The 23,309-nt window shown below is 51.0% G+C and overlaps 11 protein-coding genes across 11 annotated transcripts; 5 read left to right on the top strand and 6 right to left on the bottom strand.

The window, feature by feature from the left end:
* Window positions 1-182: 182 nt before the first annotated feature.
* On the bottom strand, window positions 183-3,359 carry BDW74DRAFT_187782 (uncharacterized protein; the record flags this gene model as incomplete). The annotated part of the gene is made up of 5 exons (XM_073731568.1): window positions 183-817; window positions 869-1,283; window positions 1,400-2,040; window positions 2,140-2,817; window positions 2,874-3,359. 5 exons carry the CDS (start codon window positions 3,357-3,359, stop codon window positions 224-226), a joined length of 2,814 nt encoding a protein of 937 aa, XP_073580123.1. The 3' UTR covers window positions 183-223.
* A 1,241-nt stretch (window positions 3,360-4,600) lies between these two features.
* BDW74DRAFT_160387 (uncharacterized protein) lies at window positions 4,601-5,268 on the bottom strand. Its single transcript, XM_073725615.1, has one exon. It carries the CDS (start codon window positions 5,030-5,032, stop codon window positions 4,838-4,840), a length of 195 nt encoding a protein of 64 aa, XP_073580122.1. The 5' UTR covers window positions 5,033-5,268; the 3' UTR covers window positions 4,601-4,837.
* A 293-nt stretch (window positions 5,269-5,561) lies between these two features.
* BDW74DRAFT_160386 (uncharacterized protein) lies at window positions 5,562-6,006 on the top strand. Its single transcript, XM_073725614.1, has one exon. It carries the CDS (start codon window positions 5,618-5,620, stop codon window positions 5,849-5,851), a length of 234 nt encoding a protein of 77 aa, XP_073580121.1. The 5' UTR covers window positions 5,562-5,617; the 3' UTR covers window positions 5,852-6,006.
* A 1,896-nt stretch (window positions 6,007-7,902) lies between these two features.
* BDW74DRAFT_160385 (glycosyltransferase family 31 protein) lies at window positions 7,903-9,900 on the top strand. Its single transcript, XM_073725613.1, has one exon. It carries the CDS (start codon window positions 8,424-8,426, stop codon window positions 9,891-9,893), a length of 1,470 nt encoding a protein of 489 aa, XP_073580120.1. The 5' UTR covers window positions 7,903-8,423; the 3' UTR covers window positions 9,894-9,900.
* Window positions 9,901-10,417: 517 nt separating this feature from the next.
* rpnL (proteasome regulatory particle lid subunit rpnL) lies at window positions 10,418-11,552 on the top strand. Its single transcript, XM_073725612.1, has 2 exons — window positions 10,418-11,078; window positions 11,150-11,552. The coding sequence occupies exons 1-2, from the start codon at window positions 10,527-10,529 to the stop codon at window positions 11,426-11,428; spliced, it is 831 nt and encodes a 276-aa protein (XP_073580119.1). The 5' UTR covers window positions 10,418-10,526; the 3' UTR covers window positions 11,429-11,552.
* A 31-nt stretch (window positions 11,553-11,583) lies between these two features.
* On the bottom strand, window positions 11,584-12,982 carry BDW74DRAFT_187777 (uncharacterized protein; the record flags this gene model as incomplete). The annotated part of the gene is made up of 2 exons (XM_073731567.1): window positions 11,584-12,686; window positions 12,771-12,982. The coding sequence occupies 2 exons, from the start codon at window positions 12,980-12,982 to the stop codon at window positions 11,621-11,623; spliced, it is 1,278 nt and encodes a 425-aa protein (XP_073580118.1). The 3' UTR covers window positions 11,584-11,620.
* Window positions 12,983-13,202: 220 nt separating this feature from the next.
* On the bottom strand, window positions 13,203-14,882 carry BDW74DRAFT_160379 (epoxide hydrolase family protein). Its single transcript, XM_073725611.1, has 8 exons — window positions 14,564-14,882; window positions 14,383-14,516; window positions 14,061-14,333; window positions 13,999-14,007; window positions 13,761-13,950; window positions 13,592-13,712; window positions 13,380-13,535; window positions 13,203-13,325 (listed from the first exon to the last, which is right to left on the bottom strand). The coding sequence occupies exons 1-8, from the start codon at window positions 14,782-14,784 to the stop codon at window positions 13,233-13,235; spliced, it is 1,197 nt and encodes a 398-aa protein (XP_073580117.1). The 5' UTR covers window positions 14,785-14,882; the 3' UTR covers window positions 13,203-13,232.
* An 830-nt stretch (window positions 14,883-15,712) lies between these two features.
* On the top strand, window positions 15,713-16,708 carry BDW74DRAFT_181957 (DUF1917 domain-containing protein; the record flags this gene model as incomplete). Its single annotated transcript, XM_073730140.1, has 2 exons — window positions 15,713-15,773; window positions 15,828-16,708. 2 exons carry the CDS (start codon window positions 15,713-15,715, stop codon window positions 16,706-16,708), a joined length of 942 nt encoding a protein of 313 aa, XP_073580116.1.
* Window positions 16,709-17,001: 293 nt separating this feature from the next.
* On the bottom strand, window positions 17,002-17,880 carry BDW74DRAFT_181956 (uncharacterized protein; the record flags this gene model as incomplete). The annotated part of the gene is made up of 1 exon (XM_073730139.1): window positions 17,002-17,880. One exon carries the CDS (start codon window positions 17,878-17,880, stop codon window positions 17,002-17,004), a length of 879 nt encoding a protein of 292 aa, XP_073580115.1.
* A 203-nt stretch (window positions 17,881-18,083) lies between these two features.
* Window positions 18,084-18,821, top strand: BDW74DRAFT_181955 (OB fold domain-containing protein; the record flags this gene model as incomplete). The annotated part of the gene is made up of 1 exon (XM_073730138.1): window positions 18,084-18,821. One exon carries the CDS (start codon window positions 18,084-18,086, stop codon window positions 18,819-18,821), a length of 738 nt encoding a protein of 245 aa, XP_073580114.1.
* A 15-nt stretch (window positions 18,822-18,836) lies between these two features.
* BDW74DRAFT_160376 (SKI complex subunit tetratricopeptide repeat protein SKI3) lies at window positions 18,837-23,291 on the bottom strand. Its single transcript, XM_073725610.1, has 3 exons — window positions 23,139-23,291; window positions 22,888-23,088; window positions 18,837-22,836 (listed from the first exon to the last, which is right to left on the bottom strand). Exons 1-3 carry the CDS (start codon window positions 23,252-23,254, stop codon window positions 18,888-18,890), a joined length of 4,266 nt encoding a protein of 1,421 aa, XP_073580113.1. The 5' UTR covers window positions 23,255-23,291; the 3' UTR covers window positions 18,837-18,887.
* Window positions 23,292-23,309: the final 18 nt, after the last annotated feature.

The raw sequence follows: 23,309 nt of genomic DNA, 5'->3' as shown, positions 1-23,309 counted from the left end.
CAGGAATGGATGACGTCGGTCTGATCATCACGCAACGCCAGACTGATTCTGGTACCTACCGGAGTATCTATTTACCGTCTGTGGCGCTAAACTCTTTTCGATGCGCTCTGCACGTGCAGGGTTGCAGGATACAGGGTGATTTTACGGATATGTTGCATTGCTTCTGAAACAACTATATACAGGTAACAGATAGCAAGCCCCCAATCCCCGCCAAGTAATGCTTTTAAGTGGCCGGTAGTTCCGGCAGATTGGGTCTAGAAACAGGCTGAGTCTGGATCCCTTCTATTTCCGAGTCGATCTGCCGTGATAGCGATGATGGTTGGTGACGCGGCCGGTGGATGTCAGTCACTACTGGACGTTCGATCACCAACCGGTCAAACTCTGGCCGCAGATCGTAGTCGCTGACGGTCTCGCCACTGGCGTGCAGGCTGATTGTTCGGAGCATCAGCTTGCCTTCTCTCGCCCAGAAAGCAAACACTTCGTTCTCTCCAGGGAATGAGAATGCCAGTTGACCGGGTCGGAAAGCTGAAGGGCTTATCTTGGATATTGCCTTTTTCATTTTCGTTGGAATGAGAGACCCGCTGGTGGTTGAGTCGCACAGATACAGTTGTTTCATTCCATTCGCCAATACGAACCGTGAGCCTGATGGTGATTGGGCTGCGTGGACTATCCTAGGACTGACTGAATCGTTGGTGAATGCCTCACTAGAGAGGGAAAATGATATTGGATAAGCCCTTTCGAGGAACGCTGTGAGAACGACTGTTTCGTTGAAGCTGTCGTAGAAAACACAGGTGATGTCGCCATCATCAGTCGACCACTGGAAGCAGTTAGCGGTTATCAGGGCTTAACTCTGGGGCCTTTCACGTACAGGAGGAAGCTTAAAGGATTTTGAGCCTCCTGGCTCAAGCTTCCATTGCTGTTCATTGCAATTCCACACGTCCACATTAACGTATTGATTTCCCAGATGCGTCGCGACAATGAAGCGCCTTCCGTCGACAGAGAATTGAAGTCTCCTGGCAATAACTGCTCCTGCGCGCTTTTCATTCTGAGCTACCGTCTCATGGCTGTCATTAACATCCGCTTCTAAAGCATTTTCAATGGTGTAATAGTCTGTTTTATCGCCAAACCGCACCTGACGAATTTCAGTGGTATCGATTTCAAATACTCGAACCTCGTCTTCCAGAGTGAACGCCACATATCGGTCATCGCGAGACATCACCATACATGTGATTGGTGAAGATGGTTGCAGCGTTTCAACCGTAAGGTATGCCTCGGGAATGGCGCTTTTGTTGCCGAATATTAGAAGTTCGTACTGCTATTTACCTGTCAACAAGATACAAGCTCCGCGTCTAAGAACGAAATCTACCCTACCTCTGCTGCAGAAGAAATGACAGCACACCGTTTACTTCCAGCTGCGGCATGCTGCACCCCAGGTGCATCATAGCGATGGCCTCTAGATTTTCGTCCATCCATGGAGTTAATCTCAAAACGCATAACCGAGCCGCCCCCTACATCCCAAATCAGAAGGCTCTGTCCAGACGCCGAGAAGCCGAATTTTGGCTGTCGAGTTAGATTGCGTGCCTTCGAGGAGCCCTTCCTGAACAAAGAAGTCGTCCCTGTCAGGGAAAGAGTTACGCTCTTGAGGTCTTTTGATAACGACCTGATGAGCTGCTTGTCTTGTGACTGACCCGTCCGGGGGCGAGCCATGAACGGGTTCGTGATATCTGACGTTGTAGGTGAATGGCTCTTGCTTGACAGTTTAAAAAAGGAAATGCTAGATGAAATAGGCGATACCGGACTTCTCAGACCGTCGACCGAATCCACGCGTGATAATTGATCTGTAGAGTTGGTCCTTGAGCTTGAACGGGATGTCGTGTCTCTTGATGTCGAATCTGGTAGTGAATAGTGCCCACTGCTTTCGGAACCGGTATTATGTAGGGCGTCTGGCACCTGATCAAGTGGTTCAATCATTCGAGCATGCTGTATCTTGACGTTTCCAGGACATAGAGGACACATGGTATTCATGGTAAGGAATCGGGACTTTTCTTGCAATTGCTTTTTCACAGTTAGCCGAAGGTGTAACAACACAAAACACGATTGAAAAATAATTGATTAACGCGAAGAGGGATGTGTTCCTACTTCGTACGCCTTCTTGTCGGAGCTCTTCAGCTGCTCCTCTAGGAGCGCCTCCGGAACCGGATGTACTGCAGGACAATTGACAACATACACAGCACTATTGTTTCCCTTTCTCACTTGCGTTGGATGGCTAGTGGCTTGAGAAGACGAACTATGTAGCCATTGGGTTAGGTGTTTCTGATAGTCGTGAGAAAATCCCTCCAGCTCCCCATTGCAGCCCCAAAGCCGTACTCTGCGGTTGACCAGCCATCTCATTAGCAGGCTTAGGGCCGAGTCTGTGGAGTCCCTCAGTGGCGAAAGTTTCCCCCATGAGTCTCTAATCCTTCTGGTTTGTAGAGGAGCTTGTTCGCCAGCACTTTCACTCAGTATCACCGTTGCAAGTACTTGCAACGAGGGTGTATCAAACTCGTCGTCATATGCAGCCAAAATCGTCCTCGCTAGCTTTTTTCTGTTGTCCTGGGTCTGATTGAACGCCTCGTCGACCTTTATTCCATCATCACTGTTGTGGCCTTGCTCCTGTAAAATCCGACGGCGGTCGATGTGGCAGTGAATCAGCGCAGACTCGGCTGCCCACAAAAGGTCAAATAGGAGGTAGAAGGACGTGAGCTGATCGTCTTGTTTTCTCATGAGCGCCGTCAAAAGGTCCGTTACGAGGGTATCTGGTGCACCGGGGAAGGGATACTGGAAACATCAGTTAATGCTACTAGGCGGTCGCGACCTAAACAGTAGAAACGTACAATGCCAGATGAGAAAATCGGGACATAGGCTTTACTAGATTTTAGTAGAGTTTGCTGGGCATGAAACAAATCGGTCGATCCGATATTGGCGATGGCTTTGGGAAGCAGGTCGTTGATCAGGAAGCTCTCTGATTTAGAAAGATCAGGATGCTCCCATGCTGATCGCATCGCCCGCTCCAGCCTGAACTTTGTCTCGGAGCTCATGGGTTCGCCGCGCAGGACAAGCAAGCGAATGCCCACGAGAAAAGTTTGTCCAATGAGTTGTCGATATCTAAGGGAATCTGTAGCCGTCGGTTTCGAACAGGGAAAGAGGTCCATCTTGACTTTGGTCAGATACATGAGGGTTGAGTAAATAATATCTGATGAGATGAGGTACGGCGCAAAGTACGGATGGCAGTCCTGCGAAGTTGCCAGGCCCTGGAGATACGTCCGTTGCACATTGAACAGCGTCTGCATCCACAGCACTGACTGCGTCAAGGACTCCATATCCGGGGCTTGACCATGATGGCCGACACTCAAAGCGAGGCCCGTTGCGAGGCCTGCCGCGTGCTCGCCAATGATTTCATGGAGGATGTTTTCGAGATCCCGGCGGCCCAGCTGCTCGAATACTGCTGCTACGAGCGGATGTGACATGGCCACGAGAACGGGTTGAGTGCATACAATGCCCCTCTACAGCGGGGGCTGCTGAGCCATGGAACAATATACAAGATGAAACAGATTGACGGAGATGGCACAAAGAGATTGTTTTGATGATGCTTTTCGGCGGAAGGAGAGAGAAAAGTCGCCCTGGCTAGGCAGGATGACGAGGGGAAGACATCGGACTAAGCGCCCGATTATTTGATTGTGCTGCAGACTGTTGGATAGCGCTTTCAGCTGATGCATGTCTGCGTGTCCTGTCCTACCCGACTTTGGCTCGCCATTGGCACAAAGGAAAGTCCGACGGATAACCGCCAGGAAAAAGAAATCTCGATCGCCACTGCAACTGCACGCGAGTCGGCCTCCGTCTCGAACTTACGTTGGAGCTCTTGATTCTCGTGTTTGCTCATTCTCGAACCTGATGAAAAAGCAAAGGGCGCCTCGGTGCCTGACAGTAAGGGGTTGTTTCATCCATGCCCATCACAGGGTTCAAGGGCAGTCTTCAAAGGTAGGGGCTGACCCACAGACCCACAGAGCTTGAATACTGAATCTGCAAAATGCCATGTCCATGCGCTGATGAAGATTAGTATTGTCAGAGTCGATATCAAAATTCAATATTGCGATATTGGCTTGAACTTGCCGCCAATACTGCTCCATATGCTGTTGGGGCTGCTGGGTACTTACCTCCACTACTCCGTAGGCCGTCCGCTTCGAGATAAGCTCGGCTTTCGGTTCGTATCGTGTCTTGGCTCCCCTGCTTATTTGCCTCACCTACGGAGTACATTGCAGGCTCAGCCTTGCGATATATCCAAGTTCGAATGGACAGATCTTAAGGCCATGGCCCATGTTGAACATCAGATCCGCGACAACTATGACCTCAGAGAAGTAGCGAGTGGACCCTGGGGCCCTAGGGTCCAGTTGCGCTATCCCGGACAAGGTTAGGCTCTTACTTTGATCAAAGACCGTTGTCGATCGTCTCCACTCCCTTACTTTTTTAGGGCCTCAATAAACAACGACGTTTGCCATCTATATTTATGACCAACAAAGGGATCAGAGGAATGCGGGATCAGTGGGATCAGATAAGGCACGTCCTTGGATGAGCCCGTCCATCACAACGGCTTTTCATGGCAGAGGAGAAAGTAATTGGTCCAATTGATCCGACATTCGTCAAGGATAGCTTCAAGTGCCGACTCGCGCTAGACTTCTAGCTCTACCACGATTCTACGATGAAGCTTATCACGCATGTCAGGAACGGCCATGGTATGACCCATGAGACATTCCTCTCAGGCTGGTCGTTTGAAAATGAGGCGTTGGTGGACTTGACGCGTCTAGCCGGCTCGACTGGTGGATAAGCCTCTTTTCTTTCGATCATGGCAGGCTGGAGATCCGATTTCTTGAACCAAATATTTCACCCTTGGTCTACGCTCATTAGACGCCAGCCGCAAACTAATTTTATCGTTAGATCTAAGGCGGGAACTTGTTGGCGGTGGGTGTTTCCTGGCAGGTGCTGATTTCTTTGCCATACAAGACCTTCAGGTCTCTCGTTTTCAGCTTGACGGCCACCTCATTCGCCCTGATTCAATTATCACAATCTTGCAATGACTTTGTTACCTTTCGTGTGGGCACTTGCCCTTGTCGCGTGTCTGATCAGCATCGTTGCTGCTGATTCCACCTATGCTGTCGTCGAGCAGCTTCAAACCGTCTCAAAGGCCTGGCTCAAAGGCCCCGCTGTGCCGCCGTCCAAGTTAATGAAGTCTCACATAGCCCTCCTTCAAGATAGAGCTGCCGAATTCGAACAGATAGTTATCGATTTGTCGACGCCGAGGCATCACAGTTATGGTCGGCATATGAAACATGATCAGGTTGAAGCGTTCTTACACCCTTCCGATGATACATTAGGGCATATCCTGTCTTGGCTAGCATCAGCAGACGTACCAGCAGAATTGATCAGAGCTCATGGAAACTGGGTTGAACTTATAGTAACGGTGTCTCAGGCCGAATCCTTGATGCGGACAAAGTTTTGCACCTTCACCAACCGCCATACACATAAACGTGCAATCAGAACCTTGAGTTACTCTGTTCCACGAGAGCTCGCTTCAAATATCCGAATGATTCAACCAACAACGCATTTTGGGCAGGCCACAGCTCTGGGGAAGCGCCCGGCTTTCGAACCGGTCGCTACAACATTCGACCAATTGACCGCCGACTGTTCTAGCACCGTGACTCCTGATTGCATTCGAGAGCTTTATGGACTCTATGATACAAACGGAAAGCCAGACCCTCGCAACCGACTTGGAATCTCAGGCTATCTGGAAGAGTATGCACGCTCTAGTGATTTTTGACCAGTTCATGCATATCTTTTCGCCAAACAGGACAGACGCCAACTTCACCATCGTGTCCATCAACGGAGGCCTCAATCTGCAAAACTCATCGATTTCCAGTGCCGAGGCAAGTTTGGACATCCAATATGCAATCTCTCTTGCATACAACACATTCGCAACATATTTGAAGAAATTGATAATGAATATCAGCTTGAATTGTGTTATAGTACTAGTTCTAGCTAGTAAAAGAAGTTGTTTATATAGAACCTCCTCCAGTATATGAACAGAATAATGTAAACATAACAAACCGGGCTACAACTGGGAGTCTTTTTCAGCAATATTACACCACTGCAGGCTGTGCTCCATACCTTCCTGGAACTACCAGGACAGATGAAGACGAGTCCGTCAATGAGCCGTATCTGGAGCAACTCCACTATCTTCTAGACCTTCGGATGAGGAACTGCCTGCAGTCCTGTCGACCTCGTATGGTGAAGAAGAGCAGAGCGTTCCTGAATCGTACGGGGAGGCGACTTGCAATTTGTTCGCTCAACTTGGAGCGCGTGGTGTCTCAGTGATCTTCGGCAGCGGCGATGACGGCGTTGGTCGATCATGCCTGACTAACGACGGCACCAATAGTACTAGATTTCAAGCATATTTCCCAGCATCGTGCCCCTTTGTCACTTCAGTGGGCGGTACCTTCGGTATACCTGAGAAAGCCGTGGAGTTCTCTGGAGGGGGCTTCTCGGAACGATTCACACGCCCGTCATATCAGGATTCCAGTGTTAATGACTATGAGACGTGGTAGCCAGTGGGATGGATTGTTCAATCCTCAAGGGAGGGGCGTCCCCGATGTCGCCGCGCAGGCCAACAACTTTATCATTGTTGATCATGGCGAGACGTTCCACATCGAAGGCACCAGGTATGTATTTCGTCCCCGCTTGATGTGATGTTCTGACTGACGATGGTAGTGCCGCTACACCGGTTTTCGCAGCCACTGTGTCCCGGTTGAATGCAGCGAGACTAGAGGATGGCAAGCCCAGATTGGGCTTCCTAAACCCCTGGCTTTACTCCCTGAACCAGCCTGGGTTCACGGATATTGTGGACGGAGGTTCAGTAGGCTATCTAGGTGAGCACGGTGTCAGAGTTCCAAATGCTGGCTGGAACGCAACGACGGGGTGGGATCCCTGTTACGGGCTTGGGTACTCCTTTTTACAATACCCTGGTGAAAGTAGCGAGAGAATTGTGATATCGAGCCGTATGTCTAGACGACTGCCGGGTCATTGTTCTTTTTTTCACATAGAACCTATCTTCCCAGAATCCGTATACTCTATGCTCGTACATCAGGTATATGTAAACGCGAGTCGTAGCGTGCTAGCTGCCAAAGGTGAAATACACGGGTCTACACCTTAGAGCTCGCCAGCGCCGCAAGAGTCCAGGTAGTGCCTGAGTATATAGAGGGTGATCTCCTACGGCAAGTTCATCACGTGCTGTCCTACCCTAGGTCGCCCGTCACTGTGTCACTATGAGAAGGCACCTTCACACTGGAGGAACAGCCCTAAGCCAGTGGTCGATCCCGTTTGGTTGGACAGCTACGAGATCGTGGTTCGAGTCAACGAGTCGACAACTCATCCCGTTCGCACACCAGTAGTGCCAACAGAGGAACAAATGCGGCTACTTGGTGTCCTTACTCGTTCGCGTTGCAACGTAGGCCAGGGCGAAGTTGGAAAAATTGAGACGCTTTCGTACAGGTTACACTGGGCGCAGCCTGGATTCTTTCAGGGCAGTGCTAAACCATGGAAAGGCCTCCTGATGTCTTTGTTTGATTTCGGTTTCGACCTGCGTCGTCTTGAAGATCAGCCCGACTTGGTCAAGTTCGTCTAGTGACGGTCTAGCTAAGAGAGACGAAGAATGGGCCGGCTGGTTCTTGGCGATCTTGTTTTTGTCTGACGGCTCAACGCCAAGCCGAGCCCATATCGGCCCCCATACCTTGCAGCCAATCACGTCAGGCGTCTGCTATGGATGCTTACGAAGCGGCTCAAACCGTCAGTCAAACTTGTCTGAACTCTGGATGCCCTGTCAAAGGCTAACTCTCTTCCTACACGCCAAGGAGGGTCAGTTTGGCTTGCGGCGATGGTGGGCCGAACCCAATGCTTAGCATTCCTGCTCGTGGGGAATTCTTGATAGGATCATGCTTGGTCACAAAAATGCTGAGCCCTGTGGCTGTGAGGCTCTGAGACATCGTCTAGTGGTCTTATTCTGGGGAGCATCTGCGGATCAAACATTCAGGCGGGGCTTGATTCACAGCGCGCCTATAATGTACAGGTGTCACCACCCTTGGCCCCTGTGTCCCAGGAATCCATGGATCGACCGACCTGTAGGGGCTATCGAATCGGCCCATCACATCACCATAGGCCAGCAATGTGAACCATACCCCATTCTTAAATGGCACTCGCGGACCCATGGCGGCTGTCAACGTGATGACCCGGGACTTCAACGTCACCGTTTCCGGTCTCTTCTCTGGCATATCCACGCGCGCGCAGACGTTTGTTTTTCATGATTGTCCCTGCGCTCTGAAGCATTCTTATCCCTTGCGATGGCCCCTGGGAGGGTAGCCTTTCCCCAGCCACTCCGGTTGCTCTGCCAGACATTGATTGCTGGTGCTTTTATTGTTATCGTCATCCAGACGGCGTATGTGCTTCACACCACCTCGCCCTACTTCAATTGGGAAAAGCCAACCCACCCTCCGCCGAATGGACGACCGCCAAAACCACAGCGTTTGCCTCCATCGAGCAAGTGGAATGAGTCTGAGTTCACGCCGAACTGCGAATCGTTTCCGGCCGCGGCCTTTGCAGAAGATGGGATACAAGTGACATTGAAGGTCGGGGGAGCCGAGTCTCGCGAGCTACTCCGTTCGCATATCGAGGGTGTCACAAGATGTATACCGAACATTTTCGTTGTATCCGACATGCAACAACAGATTGGTCCTTTCATCACTCACGACCTACTAGCAGATGTGGTTCATGTGCTCTCGGAGGAAGATAAAGCGGCATACCAACGGCAGCGAGAAGACTATTACTACTGGAACCAAAAGCTAGAGCCTTCTAAAGCTGGATGGAATTTGGACCGATACAAGTTCCTGTCTATGGTCGAATACGCCTACGCTCAGAACCCTAATGCCAAATGGTACGTGTTTACGGAGACCGATACTTTGGTCATTTGGCAGAACTTAGTACAACTTTTGGACCGCTACAAATGGATCGATCCTGTATATCTCGGGTCTCCTACTCCGGGTAGGCAGTTGGGGACCTGGTTGGAGCCCCAACCAACATTCTTCGTCTACGGTGGATCCGGAATCGTACTCTCGGTCACTGCGATCGAACACCTACTACAGGATGATGGAGAAGCGAGTGTCGAAGCCGAGTCGGATCAACAATCGCAACTTTTGATCACCAAGTTCCAGGGCATGGTCCGAGAGGATTGCTGCGGAGACTCAGTGCTTGGCTGGGTTGCAGCACAGCGAGACGTTGAAATAAAGGGCCTATGGCCCATGTTCAACCCTCACCCTCTGCACAGCACGCCGTTCGGCAAAGCTTATTGGTGCCAGCCCGCCGTTAGCTTCCACAAAAGTGCCCCCGTCGATATGGTGAAACTGTGGGATTGGCAGCAGAAGAGACTAGGAAACGGCATTGACCCAGGTCTTATCCTCTACTCTGACATCGTCGACTTCTTCGACTTCGATTCTGTTCCTGTGCGCCAAGACTGGAATAACGCTGACATGGATGCTTTTGACGCGCCTACGCCTGAAGCCCATGATTCCTTTGACTCTTGCAAGGAAGCATGTCACAACCACGACGACTGCTTCCAATTCACCCATTACCGCAAAAAATGCCGTATGGCGCGCGTTATCAGGCTCGGCAACCCCGTACTTACGGACGAGGAAGAGGGTGCGGAAGCTGAACGCTCGCTGGCTGGCTGGAATGTTGAAAAGATCAATGATTTCAAGGAGACCCATGACTGTAAAGAGGTGGATTGGCCGGAGCCGAGTACAGAGCGGATATTCTAGACTATATATTCACCTAATCTAATGTACGATAATTTATGATTGAATATGATTTGAAAGGGAATTAACGAAGCCTCAGACGCCTGATTTCTGCATGGATTTCTGTCTTCTAGCGCCCCATGTCATGCCCTAATTGAGCTGTAAAGCTAGCATCACTGGCAACCTAAATCTTCAGCTCCAAACTAAGTGACCTTATTCTCTCATGAGATATTCGCTTTTGGTGTCCAAGATTCAAGCTCGGTTTCTATTGCGATCTCACTTGATGTACATATCCATGAAGCTCTTCCAACTATAACAGGAGGCTTCCTTTCCCACTCTGACTCTCAATATGTATCTAGCAAGCGATAATGCTGCTTTATGATCACGTTTATTCTTTCCATTAATTATACATAAAAAATTCGAAGCAGGTAGAGATAAAGTCCTCCGCAATTGCTGATGGATGAGTTCACGTGACACCGCCAAGCCATGCGGCGAAGCTGTTGGAACGCCGATGTGAGCTCCTCCGAACAACGTCAACCACCCAAGCTCACAACTCACATCCATCAATTCTTTTTCCTCCTTACACTCTCCCATTCCAGAGATATCTACAGACCTCGTCATATAAACTCTCTCTGTCTAGATCCAGAGTCCAACACCATGGCCAGCGAACTCAAATCCCTCGTGGCCGAGCTCACGAACGCCGTAAACCGCAAACAATTCGACAACGTCAACACCCTCCTCACCCGCGCAAAACGCACCCTCCTCCTCCAAAACGCCCTCATTCCCACCTCCTCCACAGATCCGCAGCTCCTAGTCCTCGCCCGCGAGACCCTCGAGCTCGGCGCTCTCTCCGCCATCCGCCAAACCGACGCCCCGGCCTTCACGAGATACTACCAGCAGCTGCAACCATTCTACGACCTGGAGCGGGAGGCGAACAACACACTCGACACGAAGACAAGCCAGCGTAGCAAGATCACAGGACTCTATTTACTCTTGCTGCTGAGCTCGGGAGATGGAACGAGCTTCCATACGGTGTTGGAGGGATTGGTGGAGGAGGCGAGTCTGAAGGAGCGGAATGTCGAGGATGATCCGTTTATCAAGTACCCGGTTGATTTGGAGCGGAATCTCATGGAGGGGAGCTATGATAAGGTCTGGCGCGAGACGAATTCAGAGAGGGTGCCGTCGGAGGACTTTGCGCTGTTTTCAAATGTATTCATAGTCCCTTCTTCCCCATCCACTCAATCAACTGGGGGTATGGCTTGCTAATGTATGGTGCACAGGTGCTCGTCGGAACCATCCGCAGCGAGATCGCGGATTGCTCTGAAAAGGCGTACCCGTCGCTCCCCATCTCCAACGCCAAGAACCTCCTCTTCCTTGAGTCCGAAGGCGCCGTTATGGAGTTTGCTCAGCAGCGTGGGTGGACGCTTCGTGATGGACGGATATACTTCCCTGTTGAACCGGAGGCTGCAACTCGTTCCGAGAAAGATATCCTTGTGGCCAGCAGCTCGATCATTGAGAATGCGATTGGGTATGCGCGGGAGCTGGAGACAATTGTTTAGACACGGCTCCGGCGTGCTAGTGCGGCCAGTTGTATTTGTGTCATGAATTTTAGAGCGTTACAATTCACGTCTATCACTGAATCTCCTTCGTTTCCACATCTTTGGCGTCCATGATGCTGAATTGTAGCTGACGCAGTCGAACGAAAACATATAGTTTAAGTCTCCGGCCGGCCACAGATAAAATTAATCTATCTAGACTTGCACCCGCCATACGCAAACCCTCTTATCGTAGAAGCTACTCGACACAACTCGCAGCTCAGACCCAGACCCAGCCGCCTTCCCCTTCCAAACATCCGACGCATAATTCATACTCTCGTGCTCCGTAAACTGCGCCAGAATCTCAATGTTTGCTTTACCGTCCGCTCCAACACTAATACTGACAACCCTCGTCCCTCCATGCATGCAGCTCGCAAGAACCAGGAATGTCCACTCCTCCCCTTGTGGCCCAGCCGTAGTCGTGCTATCGAGTAACTGCAACCTCCAAACACCGCCGCCCAGCCCCACCTCCGCAAGGACCTCCCCTCTCCCGCCCCGACAGGCATGGCAAACCCGCAGAGAATCGTCGTAGCTACCTGTCAACAACAGCGGCTCTCCCTTCGCGGCTGCATGCGAGAGGGGAATCGGGAGCGGGAGGATGGATGTCACGCCCGCTGTGTGGTGGAGGGCTTTGTCGTCGGTTGAGATGAGCGTGTCTGGCAAGGGAGAGAATTCTTCTTCGTCATTGACTTCAGATTGAGCGTTGATATCAGCAAAGCGGCGCGTATGCAACGAGCCGAAATCGTTGCCTGTGAACATGTAGGGCGTGTATGCGGGAATCTCGGCAGAAGAGTTCAGGTACGAAGCTACCGCGACAAACCATACTTCGATCGGCTGCTTCGCATCGAATGAGCCGAGCTCGGTGATCTGCTCGTCGACGTCTCCTCCTTCAACTGCCTCCAATCCAGTCGCATCCCCAGTCAAGCCGAACACTCCTGTTCTCCCGTCACTAAACGTAACTGCAAACCCATCTTGGTTCGCCTTGGCCGGGCTCGGAATCAGCCAGTTGTCTGGCAACCAAGCCAAGAACAATGCTGGGACACTGGGGTCCTCGTGGACGGTCTTCGTCCAGAGAAGCGTAAAGCCTGTCTCTGACTCTGGTGAGACTCTGAATATAGAGACGGATGCGTCGCTCGTTGCGATGGCAAGAATGTTGTCTTGCTTTGGGTGGAAGTGGAGGTCAAAGACGGCGACAATGATGGGGTATGTTGATTTTTGGGTCCTGAGAGGTTGTTAGTATTTGTTTAGGGTATCCTCTTAAGTTCAAAGCCATGGATATTCGTGGTGGGATGGGGTAAGTAAATACAGTGCGTCAGTCTCCGGCTCCAAATGCCATAGCTGCAATGACCCTGTTTTAGATTGCTGGATTGTCTCTAAACCATCTTCGTCCGTAGTCTTCTTCTCCGAGAGGAGGTACGTGCCAACTACGAAATCATTTGGTGATGCTGGACAGAATTGAAGACAGCTTGGGGGTTGGTCGAGAAAGCTTGTTGTCTTGGAGGAAGGGTGTTGTGTCATTTTGGCTCTATTAGTGCCGTCGAATATTGATAGGCCAAGCTCGTAGGATAAAAAGGTCTGTGGATTGTCTTTGAAATCTTTCTTCTGCTGAGGATCGAGAGTTGTAGAAATATAAATTTTGATGCGGGTCGAGAATTACTACTGCGGGGTCTTGGCAGCCTGCGGCGATCTATAGCAATCTATATGGGCAACGAGGAGATTTAACCCTAACTGACATAATCATAGACATCTTTTATTTGCAGGAAGCTGTCTACTTCGAAGCGTCAGGCCAAACCTGCGCCACAAATTCCACCAGATCCTCCTTAAACGTTTCTGGCAGTTCTAATGCTGCGAAGTGTCCTCCCTACGTACCGATCAGGTGAGCTTAGGTTCAAGCATGAACAATAATGTTTCTTACCTCAGAGTGCTGTTTAAAGTAAACCAAGTTACCCGTCTTCTCCACCCAAGTCTTTGGAGTAGGCATAAGCTCCTTGGGGTAGTACGAAAAACCGAGTGGTTTGTGGATGTAGAGCTCGTTCAACATAGGGTCCGAAGTAGGCTTAATTGGGTTACTCTGGACGAGGTTAGTACATGCAGGTCGAGCAACCAGATAGCATATTTTGCGTTTACCTCGCGGTAAGGGTAGATCGCCCTTGGGAAGGACTCGGTGAACCAGTAAAGAGTAACCATTTCTAGGATCTTGTGCTTGGACAAGGAAATATCTGGCCAGTCGAGACATTTTTCTCCTACCCTGTGTTTTTGTCAGGTGAGAAAAGCTGTGTGGATAGAAAAGGCCTACCATGCAAGCAGTGCCAGAGGACTGGAAGCAAGGACATGGCCGATTGTAGCTGGCTTGGTGCCATGCTCTTCTGCGTATGCCTTGCCGTAAGTGAGAAACCACTGGTGACGGTCGGACCCACGCTTCTCCAGCTCACTCTGCGCTTCATCCGAGACGCCTTCTGGGCGCTTGAGCAGAGGGCAAAAGTTCACTTGAACGATGGTCAGTCATGGGAGGTGAAATCGGTGCAAGAACTTACGGTGAGCCGCTGTTTCAGTCAGCATATGGAGAACTAAACCACCTACAGGAGCGAATCCTTACCTTTACAGCTGTTGTACTGTACAGCTAGAAGCCTTGCAACTCTGCTTCCGATATCGCCTCCTTGTGCTACATATCCACCCGCAAAGCCGAGGCCCTGCATCAATTGATCGACTACGCGGGTCGCGTCCGCAACGGTGAAGTTCCTGTCAAGTGGCGGTCCAGAAGAAAAGGCGTACCCGGGCAACGAGGGGACGATCAAGTGGTACGGCAAAGTGCTAGGAGAATACTCGTCCTTGAACAATTGAAGCAACGGAAGGAACTCAAAATAGCTCCCTGTTTGCGTAAGGATATGTCGGACGTAGTAACTTGAGGATAGTCTTACCAGGCCATCCATGAAGTAGCACAATAGGAATTGCATCTGCTTTCTCCGAGAACAGAGCTGCAAAATGAATCGTCAAACCCTCGATCTCAGTGGTGTACTGAGGAAAGCTGTTGACGTGCTCTTCAACTGCTCGCCTGTGGAAGTCAGTGCCTGGGAATCGTACATAGAAGGTTTTGTTTACCAGTCGAAGCGGCTCAGCCACTCCTCTTTCATTGTAGACATCCATTCATGAGTTACCCCATACTGACGTTCTCCTCGGAGGTTCTCGTACGTCTGGGGAGCAATCCTAGAGAGCTTAAGCAGAGTCTTGAAGTCCGAGAGCTGCTCATCAGGGACTGCGACATTAAATGGGGATGGTGTGATGGACGCAGTGGAAGGGAACTTTGCAAAGGGGGTAGACATTTTGGAAGAATGTTGTTTTGCGATGGCACTTGGGAAGATGGCGAAGAAGAAGGGAGCTTGCGGTGTTTATAGTCTGAGACCCTGAATGCGAGGCCTCGAGATCAAACCGACAAAGACGAGATCTACACTGTCATACCACCCGGCCAGCCTATAGAACTACCTATAGATTGAGTCATGAATCCTTCAGCCGACGATTATTAATTCAATATCGTTGACCTGCATATTCCTGCTCGCATATGACGTCTTGATGGTGAGAGAATGCGGGGTCCACTATCTGGACAGTCCGCTAATCTCAATTCTTCAGGACTGACAGACTTGAAGGATCGTTCTAGCCTGCTGCTAGCGTAGTCGTGCCTTGAGTTGGTTCTATCTACAAGGATTTTAGGTTAAGCATATAATCAGATTTTCTCGATCCGCCCTATGTTGGGGTATGAAAGTAGCCCCCGTCACCTGCGCGGGGCGGGGACTTTGGGGCACCAGCGCCTAACGCTAGGCACTGCAGCCCCTGGGATGTAAACTTCCGTCTACTCTACTATCTGCGCATTTGGTTATCTCTTACCCACCCAGTCCACTTACTGCTACATGCTATCTTTAAGGACGTTAAATGTTCTGGTTATAGATGAGTGAAGACTTGCTAGTATTTTTCTGCTGCTCCAAATTTACGATTTGAAATTTGCGCCTGTTGTTCTGAAACAGGCGCTATTACACAGCACAACCACCAATCCATTTCTATCCATTTCTACTGGCAAAATTGCGGCACCCTGTGGGTAATGAGCCTTAGTGATGGTGCAAGGAAGTGAGTGTCAACCAACTCACGGCCTAAGGTATCTTGTTTCAGTCAATAAAGCCATCTCCACACGATCTTGAAAGACTTCATCACACAGCCAATTGCCTATGAACATCCCAACCTCCTACTTCTGTCCGCAAAATGTCTAAATCCACGACCGTCCGTCCTGAGGATCTCTTCTCCGATGATTCTAGCTTCTACGGTGCGCTACGGAGAGGCAATGAACGAGAACTCCTTTGTGCTGACAGTGCCACAGGCTCCGACGGCGAGAAAGAAGAGCTGGAACGAGAGGCAGCCCAATACAACCCAGAGAAATACTGGACTCAGATTCACCCACATCTCCTTTCCACCATTCAGGCTCGAAGGAAAGAAGAGAATGAAAAGACGCCTGCAGTCGTGGAGGAAAAGAATAACGAAACGGCACCATCTCCTATGGACGTTGACACTGGCCCCGTTCACCTCCCACGCAACAGGTCTAGCGATAACGAGACCAGCACCAACTTCCTCGACAGACTCCCAGCCTCAAGCACAAGTGAAGAGGACATTGGCTCGTGGATCTACGTACAACCGCGAGATCGTGTACGCGACAATGAAGACCGAGCAGGGTTCATGAAAAAAGGCCAGGAAGCCCTAGACGCATACGTAGCGCAAGAAGCGCAATTGCGCTATGAAAATGACAAGAAGAAGGGTAGTGCCATTGCGCTAAGCCGGAAAGTCAAGACGCTACAACGCGAGCTAGAGAAAGACCTCCTCGAACTGGCACGCGAGACCAACTGCATCTCAGGCAAATGGATGATGTTCATCACGCCGGACAGGGTCGATTCTTATTGGGATGCTGTCGCGGGGGCCACCGTGAAAGGTCATTTAGGGATTGCTGCCAAGGTAGCCACGAAGTCGGAATTGGATACCCAGGGCAAGCCTAGACTGATTGCAGTCTACACGAAGGACTATGAGGACATTGCAGACATCAAGAGGGTGCTGAAGAAGCTTGTTGAGCTGGGTCTTGTGAAGAGGGAAGAGAGACCGATATACTATAAGAGGGATGCTTGGACGTATCTGGACATCATGTCGGGGAATAAGTATGGGCTGAAGGCGAGTGTGTTTTCGAGTGCGGACGTCCTGGGAGGAAAGGTCTGATTCAGCTGCATGGGTCAAATGTTTGTGCATTACTGTAATGGGTATCTATGGCTATGACTGATGAGATGACGACTCATGATTCCCGCTCACCTGGCGTCTTCAGCTTCACCTAGTTAATGTCGAAGACCGTGGTTGTTCGTAAATACCCACAGACGTGTCGAAAGTGCCCCAATTGATTGATGATCGTGCCATGGTCGTAGATTCAGACAAGCATCATCTGAGGGCGGCGCCGTGTTTGGATCTGTTGTTAAGGGGGTTCTTCGACGGCGCGAAGACCAGTCTAAATCAGCTCCTCAATCAGCTTCCTCCTCTTCCTTTCGCATAACCTTCTCACAGGCCTCACGGACTTCAGACACACCCTTCACTCCGTCCCATTTCGCAAGCAGCCTGCTCACCTCCTCCCAGTCCCTCTCAGCTTCTTCCCTCTTCCCGTCCTTGACAAGCCTATCCAACCTCCCCGGCGCACTAAGCGCCCACCGCACAGTATCCTTCTCCTGCTTCTCCTTCTCAGCTGTCGGATTACTCTCCTTCATGCGCCCTCTCAGCTCCTCCCCCTCCCTAATCAGACTCCCCGCTGTCTCCGCCACAAACGCAATCGCCGGGCCCAACGTCTTCGTCATGGTCAACGGCGCCCCGCGCTCATCCATACTCTGCCTCATCTTCCCGATCGTTTCAACGGCTCTTATAAGCTTCGAGTAATTATCGTAAACCAGCGCCTTGCGCTCGCCATCTAGCGTACGAATATCGCCTACGAGCGTGTTCTCCGCTTTCAAGATTGTAGAGAGTGACGACGTAGCAAGGAGGTTATTCACGTATCGCTGTGGGTCGAAGTCGGGGCTGTCGAGCTCTGTGCCTGTGACCACCGAGTTTGGTGGGTTTGAGATATCGCCGGCGTCGGTGTGTCTGGGGACGCTGCGTGAGCGGGCATTGGGTCCGAGGGTTGTGGCATCGGATGGCTTGAGGTTGTAGTAATCTCGGAGGGCGGCGCGGTTGCGGCGGGGATGTAAGGAGGGGGAGACGGCGCGTGCTGTTGAGGGTGTTGAGGCTGCGCTGAGGCTGCCGGTGATAGAGGTATTTAGGGCGTCGAGGGATGGGCGACGGGAGGAGGCGGGTGTCGGGGAGTGAGCGCGGGAGGACGCGATTGAGGGGCGTGGAGAAGATAGTGTGGACATCATGATTTGAATAAAAAAAATGAGATAGGAGAACAGTAACAAAAGTAGCTGGGTTTGTGAAGAAGGAAGATGACAGCTCCGCACCAACTCCGACACCGTGGTTGTGGTTCCCCGGATTTGCTCCACCACAGCTTTGCTTTTCTCCCACGTTATCTACATCAACGCGCAACCACATATAAGCTACCAAGACATATCTGCTAACCATGACAGACATCCAAGACCAACTCAACGCGCAACTTCAATCCAAGTCTCTCCCGGTCTCATCGGCCTGGCTATCAACCTTCCTCTCCACGGGCACCCAACAACGCACCCCTCTCCCAGCGCTCACAAAAACGGCCCTATTCCGCCTGTTAAACACCGACTTCCGCGAATCCCTCACACCACACTCCCCCACATCCATTCTCCCAGTCGACATCTTCGACCCTACCGTGCAAGAGCGCCGTTTGACAGGCCCCATCCCGCTTCAAGTCCTCGACATTGAAGACATCGGCACGAGCATCTGGAACCAGGTCGAGGCCATTGAACGTATAGAGAGGGGAGAGGCAGTGCGCGGGCGCGAGATCGTACGGACGGTGAATGTCGGGGACGAGCAGGACGGGAATACTAGGGCAAACAATGCTGCTGGGAATGCGAATGCGGGTGCGCCTACGAATGCGAACGAGAGCAACGGCCCGCTTCGGTTGATCCTACAGGACGCGAAGGGGACCAGAGCTGTTGGTATTGAGATGACTCATATTAATGGAGTTGCGATCGAAAAGTTGCCTATTGGGAGCAAATTGCTTTTGAAGAATGCTACTGTGGCCCGAGGGATGATTCTCCTGACGCCGGAGAGCGTTACGATTCTCGGGGGAAAGATTGAGGCAATGGATTCGGCCTGGAAAGCCGGAAGGAAGGCGAGGTTGTTGGAGAAGATTACTGCAACCGGGGGTGGGGGTGCTTGAGTCTGAATGCGTGAGTCGTCTAAACGTGGTTTTATTGTTTCTAATGCTTGATGATTAGTTCTATGATCAGGTACTTGGTGAGACTATGTGGCATAGCTCTTGCCAACCGCCGCGCATCCATGGTGCAACCATGATCGACTGCAATGCATCGCTAGCTTTCCCGGTCTGCGAGTATGCGGTTGACAAGTCAATAGCGTCGAGGTTGCTTCGAGGGGGAACGCTTTGCAGAGCGGTCTTGACGCCCATCACCGCTGGATATGATTCCTGAGCAGCCGAGGATAGCTCTAACCAGCCTTGAGGGTCGTAAGGCGCCCTCATAACCGCCGCAGCGGCCTCCCCAATACGCCTCGTTTCATCCGGGACATCTGACTCTCCAGAAATGCACAGTGAGATTGCAGTCAAAAGCTTGACCAGCCTGGCCCGCTCATGAATCTCAATGTCGTCCCTTGTAATCATATTCTGAAGATCAGACTCAACAGCCTCAATGACATCTTTGTCATCGTCAAGGAGTGCGATTGCTCCTAGAAGAGTGACCGCCCCGACGTGGTCTGGGTGGCTCTCAACGCACTCAAACAGTTGTTGTCGCGCAACCGTCCTTTCCTCTTCTCCGCCCTTAGCCCACAGAACTTGGGCGAGTAAGCAGACAACGTCTGGCGAATTATCTGCTTCTTGGAGGGCATCACGAAACATGTCAATTGCGTTGTCCATGGCCCTCATGTAATAGTGTGCGAGACCGGCTGTCAGATGCGCAGACAAGCGCAGGTTCTTGTACATTTCGGGCTCGAACTTCCCAGAGTCCTCCTCTGACGACAGCATTAGCGCAGTTTCCGCCTTTTCGGCAGCCTCTTCGTATTCATGACGTGCTAGAAGGACACGAGCAATGTCGGAATTCGCTTGCGCGAATCTGGACAGTGACGCTGCTGATTCAGAGACCTCATATTCTGCCTCCACATCAGTACTGAGGCTGCGTAAGCTGGACGCGGCGTCTTCGAACTCGCCGATCCTCTCGGCAAGGAGAGAGAACAAATGAACAAAGGGTAAATCAGACGGGTCTTGACTGGTCAACTGATAAAGCGTGAAGAATGGCTGAATCAGTTGCGAGACCTCATTTGATGCCGAAGCATCCGTGACAAGGTGGTCGAACAGCGTCAGTGTGTATTGTTGCTTGGACAATTTTGATGATGATCGAGAGATGTCGAAAGCGTGCTCGAACAACCCTCTAGCCTCCCGAGGATCACCAAACAAGAGAGCAAGGAAACCCTGGCCAACCCAGGCTTGTGAATAATCGGGGTCGGTCGACTGTGCGCGAGTGAACGCTTCATTAGATAGCTGGATGTCGTTATGAATGAGGTATAGTGTCCCCAAGTTCGTCCAGACCTGTGCGCTCCGGTCATTGAGATGCAAGCTGCGGACGAATGCATGTTGCGCAACCCTGGGGCTCATGTTTGTGGTCACCACTCCAAGGGCGTTCCAGAACTCGGAATTACCAGCTTCAAGTTCAATGGCTCTTTTGAAGCATCGCATTGCTGCCTTTAGGAACTTGCGCGACTGCTTCTTCTTCTCGCCGCTCAATTTCACGCATCTGAACGCTCGGTATTCTGCCCAGCCAAGATTATACCATGACACGGCCTGAGCATGGGTGTCTTGAAGCGAGACTTGAATGGCACGCTTGTATGCTAGGATAGAGGCATGCATGCACTCGTTCGCTAGTGTAGATACGTCCTTCTCACCATCCAGTATCGACAAGTAGTTCTCTCCCAAACCATCGACGTCCGTGAGAATCTCAAAAGCGGAAGGTTCGAGTTGCGTGGAAAGCAAGCCACGGACTTCCTTCATTGGAAGTTTGCCCGCCTTTGACCTGACATAAGAGAATATTGTGCACGCATCGCCTACACCCTTCCATAAGTTGAAAATATCCACTCTCTCCGTGGCAAGCGATTTGGCCACAATGATGGCTCTTCTGGCATGCTCGGCACAGTCGTTGAAAAGCCCAGACTCCAAACACTTCCAGGAATTCTCTGTGAGCGTCTGAAGTAATGCTATTGTGACACCTAGCTCATTGGGACGGATCTTGAGCACTTCCTCGTATCGTGCAATAGAATCATCGTATTCGCCAAGTTCCCGTTTAACATTCGCAAGCATGTACCGAGCAAACCAAATCTGCTCTTTCTCAGACTTTGAGAGCGTAGACTCTAACTGCTGGGCATGGTCGAAAGCCTTTGTGGCAGCAATGTATCTACCGGAGTTATGATAACTCTCACCGAGACCGACCCACGAATGATAATCGTTTGGAGAGATTCGCAGAGCCGCTTGGAACGAAACAATACTTTTGGGATACTGCTGCTTGTTGATCTGGACCGTACCCAGAGCTGCATAGGGCCAACTGTATCCTTTTCTTTTCGAGCCTGGCGCAGGTTTGGCCTTGCCGGAGTCAACAACACGTTGTGAGACGGCCTCAACTAAATCCCATTCTTTTTGGTCCGCAAAGGTCCTAGCCAACCTCTCAGCTGCAACGATCTCGGACGGCGACAGTTCGAACGCTTTATGGAAGCATCTCCGCGCTCGTGTTTTGTCTTTTTTATAATCCGCATAGTAGAGGCCCAAGCTAGTATAAGCCGGGGCGAAGTTTATATTGGCCTGGATCGAAGCGAGGAAACTTGCATACGCTCCAGAACGATCTTTGCGGGCAGATGATGATGGGTCGATTTCCCACTGGCAGTATCCAATGCGATAGAGAATCTCACCCTTGAATTCTCGACTCTCTCGTTGCGAATTTTGCAGCTCTTCAAGCACGTCCTGGAGCCCAGAAAGGCCGGACGACAGATCACCGTTAAGTGCTCTGCACCACGACAATTCGCCACGAACCTTGAGATTTTCGGGATCTCGTTCTAGAGCACGCTCCAAAAAATTGACAGCTTCGGGGTAGTCTTCGTCCACCTTCAAAATGAGTCCAATTCCGAGAAGGCAGCTCGTGGAAGTCGGGTGTCTTTGCAGAATATCCTGGAAGATCCGCTGAGCTTCAGGGTGATGTCGTGGGGATTGGTGGTAGATAAGGGAGTTCGCAAGAGCTATGTTCAGAGAGTCGGCAGTATTCTGGAGGCTGATTCCTGTCCTTCTCACAACGTCGTTCATGTTCTGGAGGCCCTTACGGCATACATCGACGACACTTTCGTATTCGTCAAGAGACAGATATAGTTCGCCCATGATTCTATGGGAAACGATCGAAGTAGAAGACATTTCAAATCCCTCCACCATCAAAATGAGGCGATCTTGGACAGCCACCTCTTCTCCATTCCCGTTCTCCCCTTTATCAGCTTTCTCGGCCTTCTCGGCCTTTTCAGCGTCTTCTCCATTCGGCTTCGCTGGCTCTTTGGGAAATGGGGAGAGCTCGCTCGACAAGAATCCCTTGAGAACCTTGGTAAGATCATCCTCTGGAAAAGACTCAATAAAATCTTCGAGAAATGTTCGGTCCCATTGAGAGAAATTCTCGACATCATTCCACTCTAGGACAATCTTCCAGGCGAGTTCGAACGGGTGCCTGATGATGACCATGTCACGAGCCGCCTGTAGGACCTCTTCTCTCTTTGCATCCTTTTCGTTTGCGGGAAGTACAAGGAGGATGTCATAGGCCCTCTGGAGTAGTTTTTCCTCGTATGTGCGCCGAACCTGATCATCGTGCGACCAATTGACAATTCCACGGTACAGGTGTTCCAGTTCACTCCGCTTGTAGGCGTCTCGCTTGACTTCTAGCGTGACCTGGTCAATACGCGCACCGAGGCGAGTTCTTCGTTCCCCAATCTCTCGGTTGATGAACTCTCTCTCCTCCGCTTCGGTGATCTCTATCAGACGCTGGTAGGTAAGCGCGGGGTGAGGTATGCGACCCTCAAGGTAATCGTAGACGGGGCTCGTGGGTAGGTGTAGTTCAAGGGCCTTCTTGTATTGCAAGCGAGTTCCATTCTTCTTCACAAAAGCAACATATTTGTCTACGACATCTTGACACCGGTGCTTATCGTCACTGGCGTTTGCGTTAGCTTTTAGATTTTTCAGGCGCCATCCTCCCACTCACAGATCAGCAAAGACCTGCGCAAGTTTTATCACTACCTCGCGATACTGTTCCAGATTCTGATTTCCTTGTTTCTCATACAAGCTGATGAGTCCCTGCCACGCCGTTTTATCATCACCCTTGATGCGAGTGGCCGCGAGGTACGCTCGTTCGGATTCGAGGAAGTGATTCAGCTTATCTTGCGCAAGGCCAAGGAAAACATTACTAGGAGTCGAGCATTAGACGAGAATCAAAGAAGGGGCCCAGTTACTCACGCATGGTAGTTTTGGGGCTGTTCCTTAACAATGGCTTTGGCTTTTTCCGCCGCAAGCTCGAAGTTCTTCGAATCGAGGGCCGTTCGCACCTCCTTGAGAGCCGACTTGCTTGACATGTTTTGGCAATCGCCTCATGAGCTTGTCGGAGGTTACTGGTTCCTGGATCGGAGA

Source organism: Aspergillus multicolor (assembly GCF_047715735.1).
Source record: "Aspergillus multicolor strain CBS 133.54 unplaced genomic scaffold BDW74scaffold_31, whole genome shotgun sequence".
Classification (NCBI taxonomy): Eukaryota; Fungi; Ascomycota; class Eurotiomycetes; order Eurotiales; family Aspergillaceae; genus Aspergillus; species Aspergillus multicolor.
Note: the sequence above shows the minus strand (reverse complement) of the source record. Positions and strands in the feature narration are given on the sequence as shown.

What these genes read in the sequence shown, in the direction of transcription:
- BDW74DRAFT_160376 (XM_073725610.1), bottom strand. Translation starts at nt 23,254, where the DNA reads ATGTCAAGCAAGTCGGCTCTCAAGGAGGTGCGAACGGCCCTCGATTCG. An exon ending in CAGCCCCAAAACTACCATGC is followed by an intron (nt 23,089 to 23,138) that starts GTGAGTAACTGG and finishes CTCGACTCCTAG; the next exon opens with TAATGTTTTCCTTGGCCTTG. An exon ending in GCGCAGGTCTTTGCTGATCT is followed by an intron (nt 22,837 to 22,887) that starts GTGAGTGGGAGG and finishes CGCAAACGCCAG; the next exon opens with TGACGATAAGCACCGGTGTC.
- BDW74DRAFT_160385 (XM_073725613.1), top strand. Translation starts at nt 8,424, where the DNA reads ATGGCCCCTGGGAGGGTAGCCTTTCCCCAGCCACTCCGGTTGCTCTGC.
- BDW74DRAFT_160379 (XM_073725611.1), bottom strand. Translation starts at nt 14,784, where the DNA reads ATGTCTACCCCCTTTGCAAAGTTCCCTTCCACTGCGTCCATCACACCA. An exon ending in TGGCTGAGCCGCTTCGACTG is followed by an intron (nt 14,517 to 14,563) that starts GTAAACAAAACC and finishes TGACTTCCACAG; the next exon opens with GCGAGCAGTTGAAGAGCACG. An exon ending in CCTCTGGCACTGCTTGCATG is followed by an intron (nt 13,713 to 13,760) that starts GTAGGCCTTTTC and finishes ACAAAAACACAG; the next exon opens with GGTAGGAGAAAAATGTCTCG.
- rpnL (XM_073725612.1), top strand. Translation starts at nt 10,527, where the DNA reads ATGGCCAGCGAACTCAAATCCCTCGTGGCCGAGCTCACGAACGCCGTA. An exon ending in ACTTTGCGCTGTTTTCAAAT is followed by an intron (nt 11,079 to 11,149) that starts GTATTCATAGTC and finishes TATGGTGCACAG; the next exon opens with GTGCTCGTCGGAACCATCCG.
- BDW74DRAFT_160387 (XM_073725615.1), bottom strand. Translation starts at nt 5,032, where the DNA reads ATGGCAAAGAAATCAGCACCTGCCAGGAAACACCCACCGCCAACAAGT.
- BDW74DRAFT_160386 (XM_073725614.1), top strand. Translation starts at nt 5,618, where the DNA reads ATGATTCAACCAACAACGCATTTTGGGCAGGCCACAGCTCTGGGGAAG.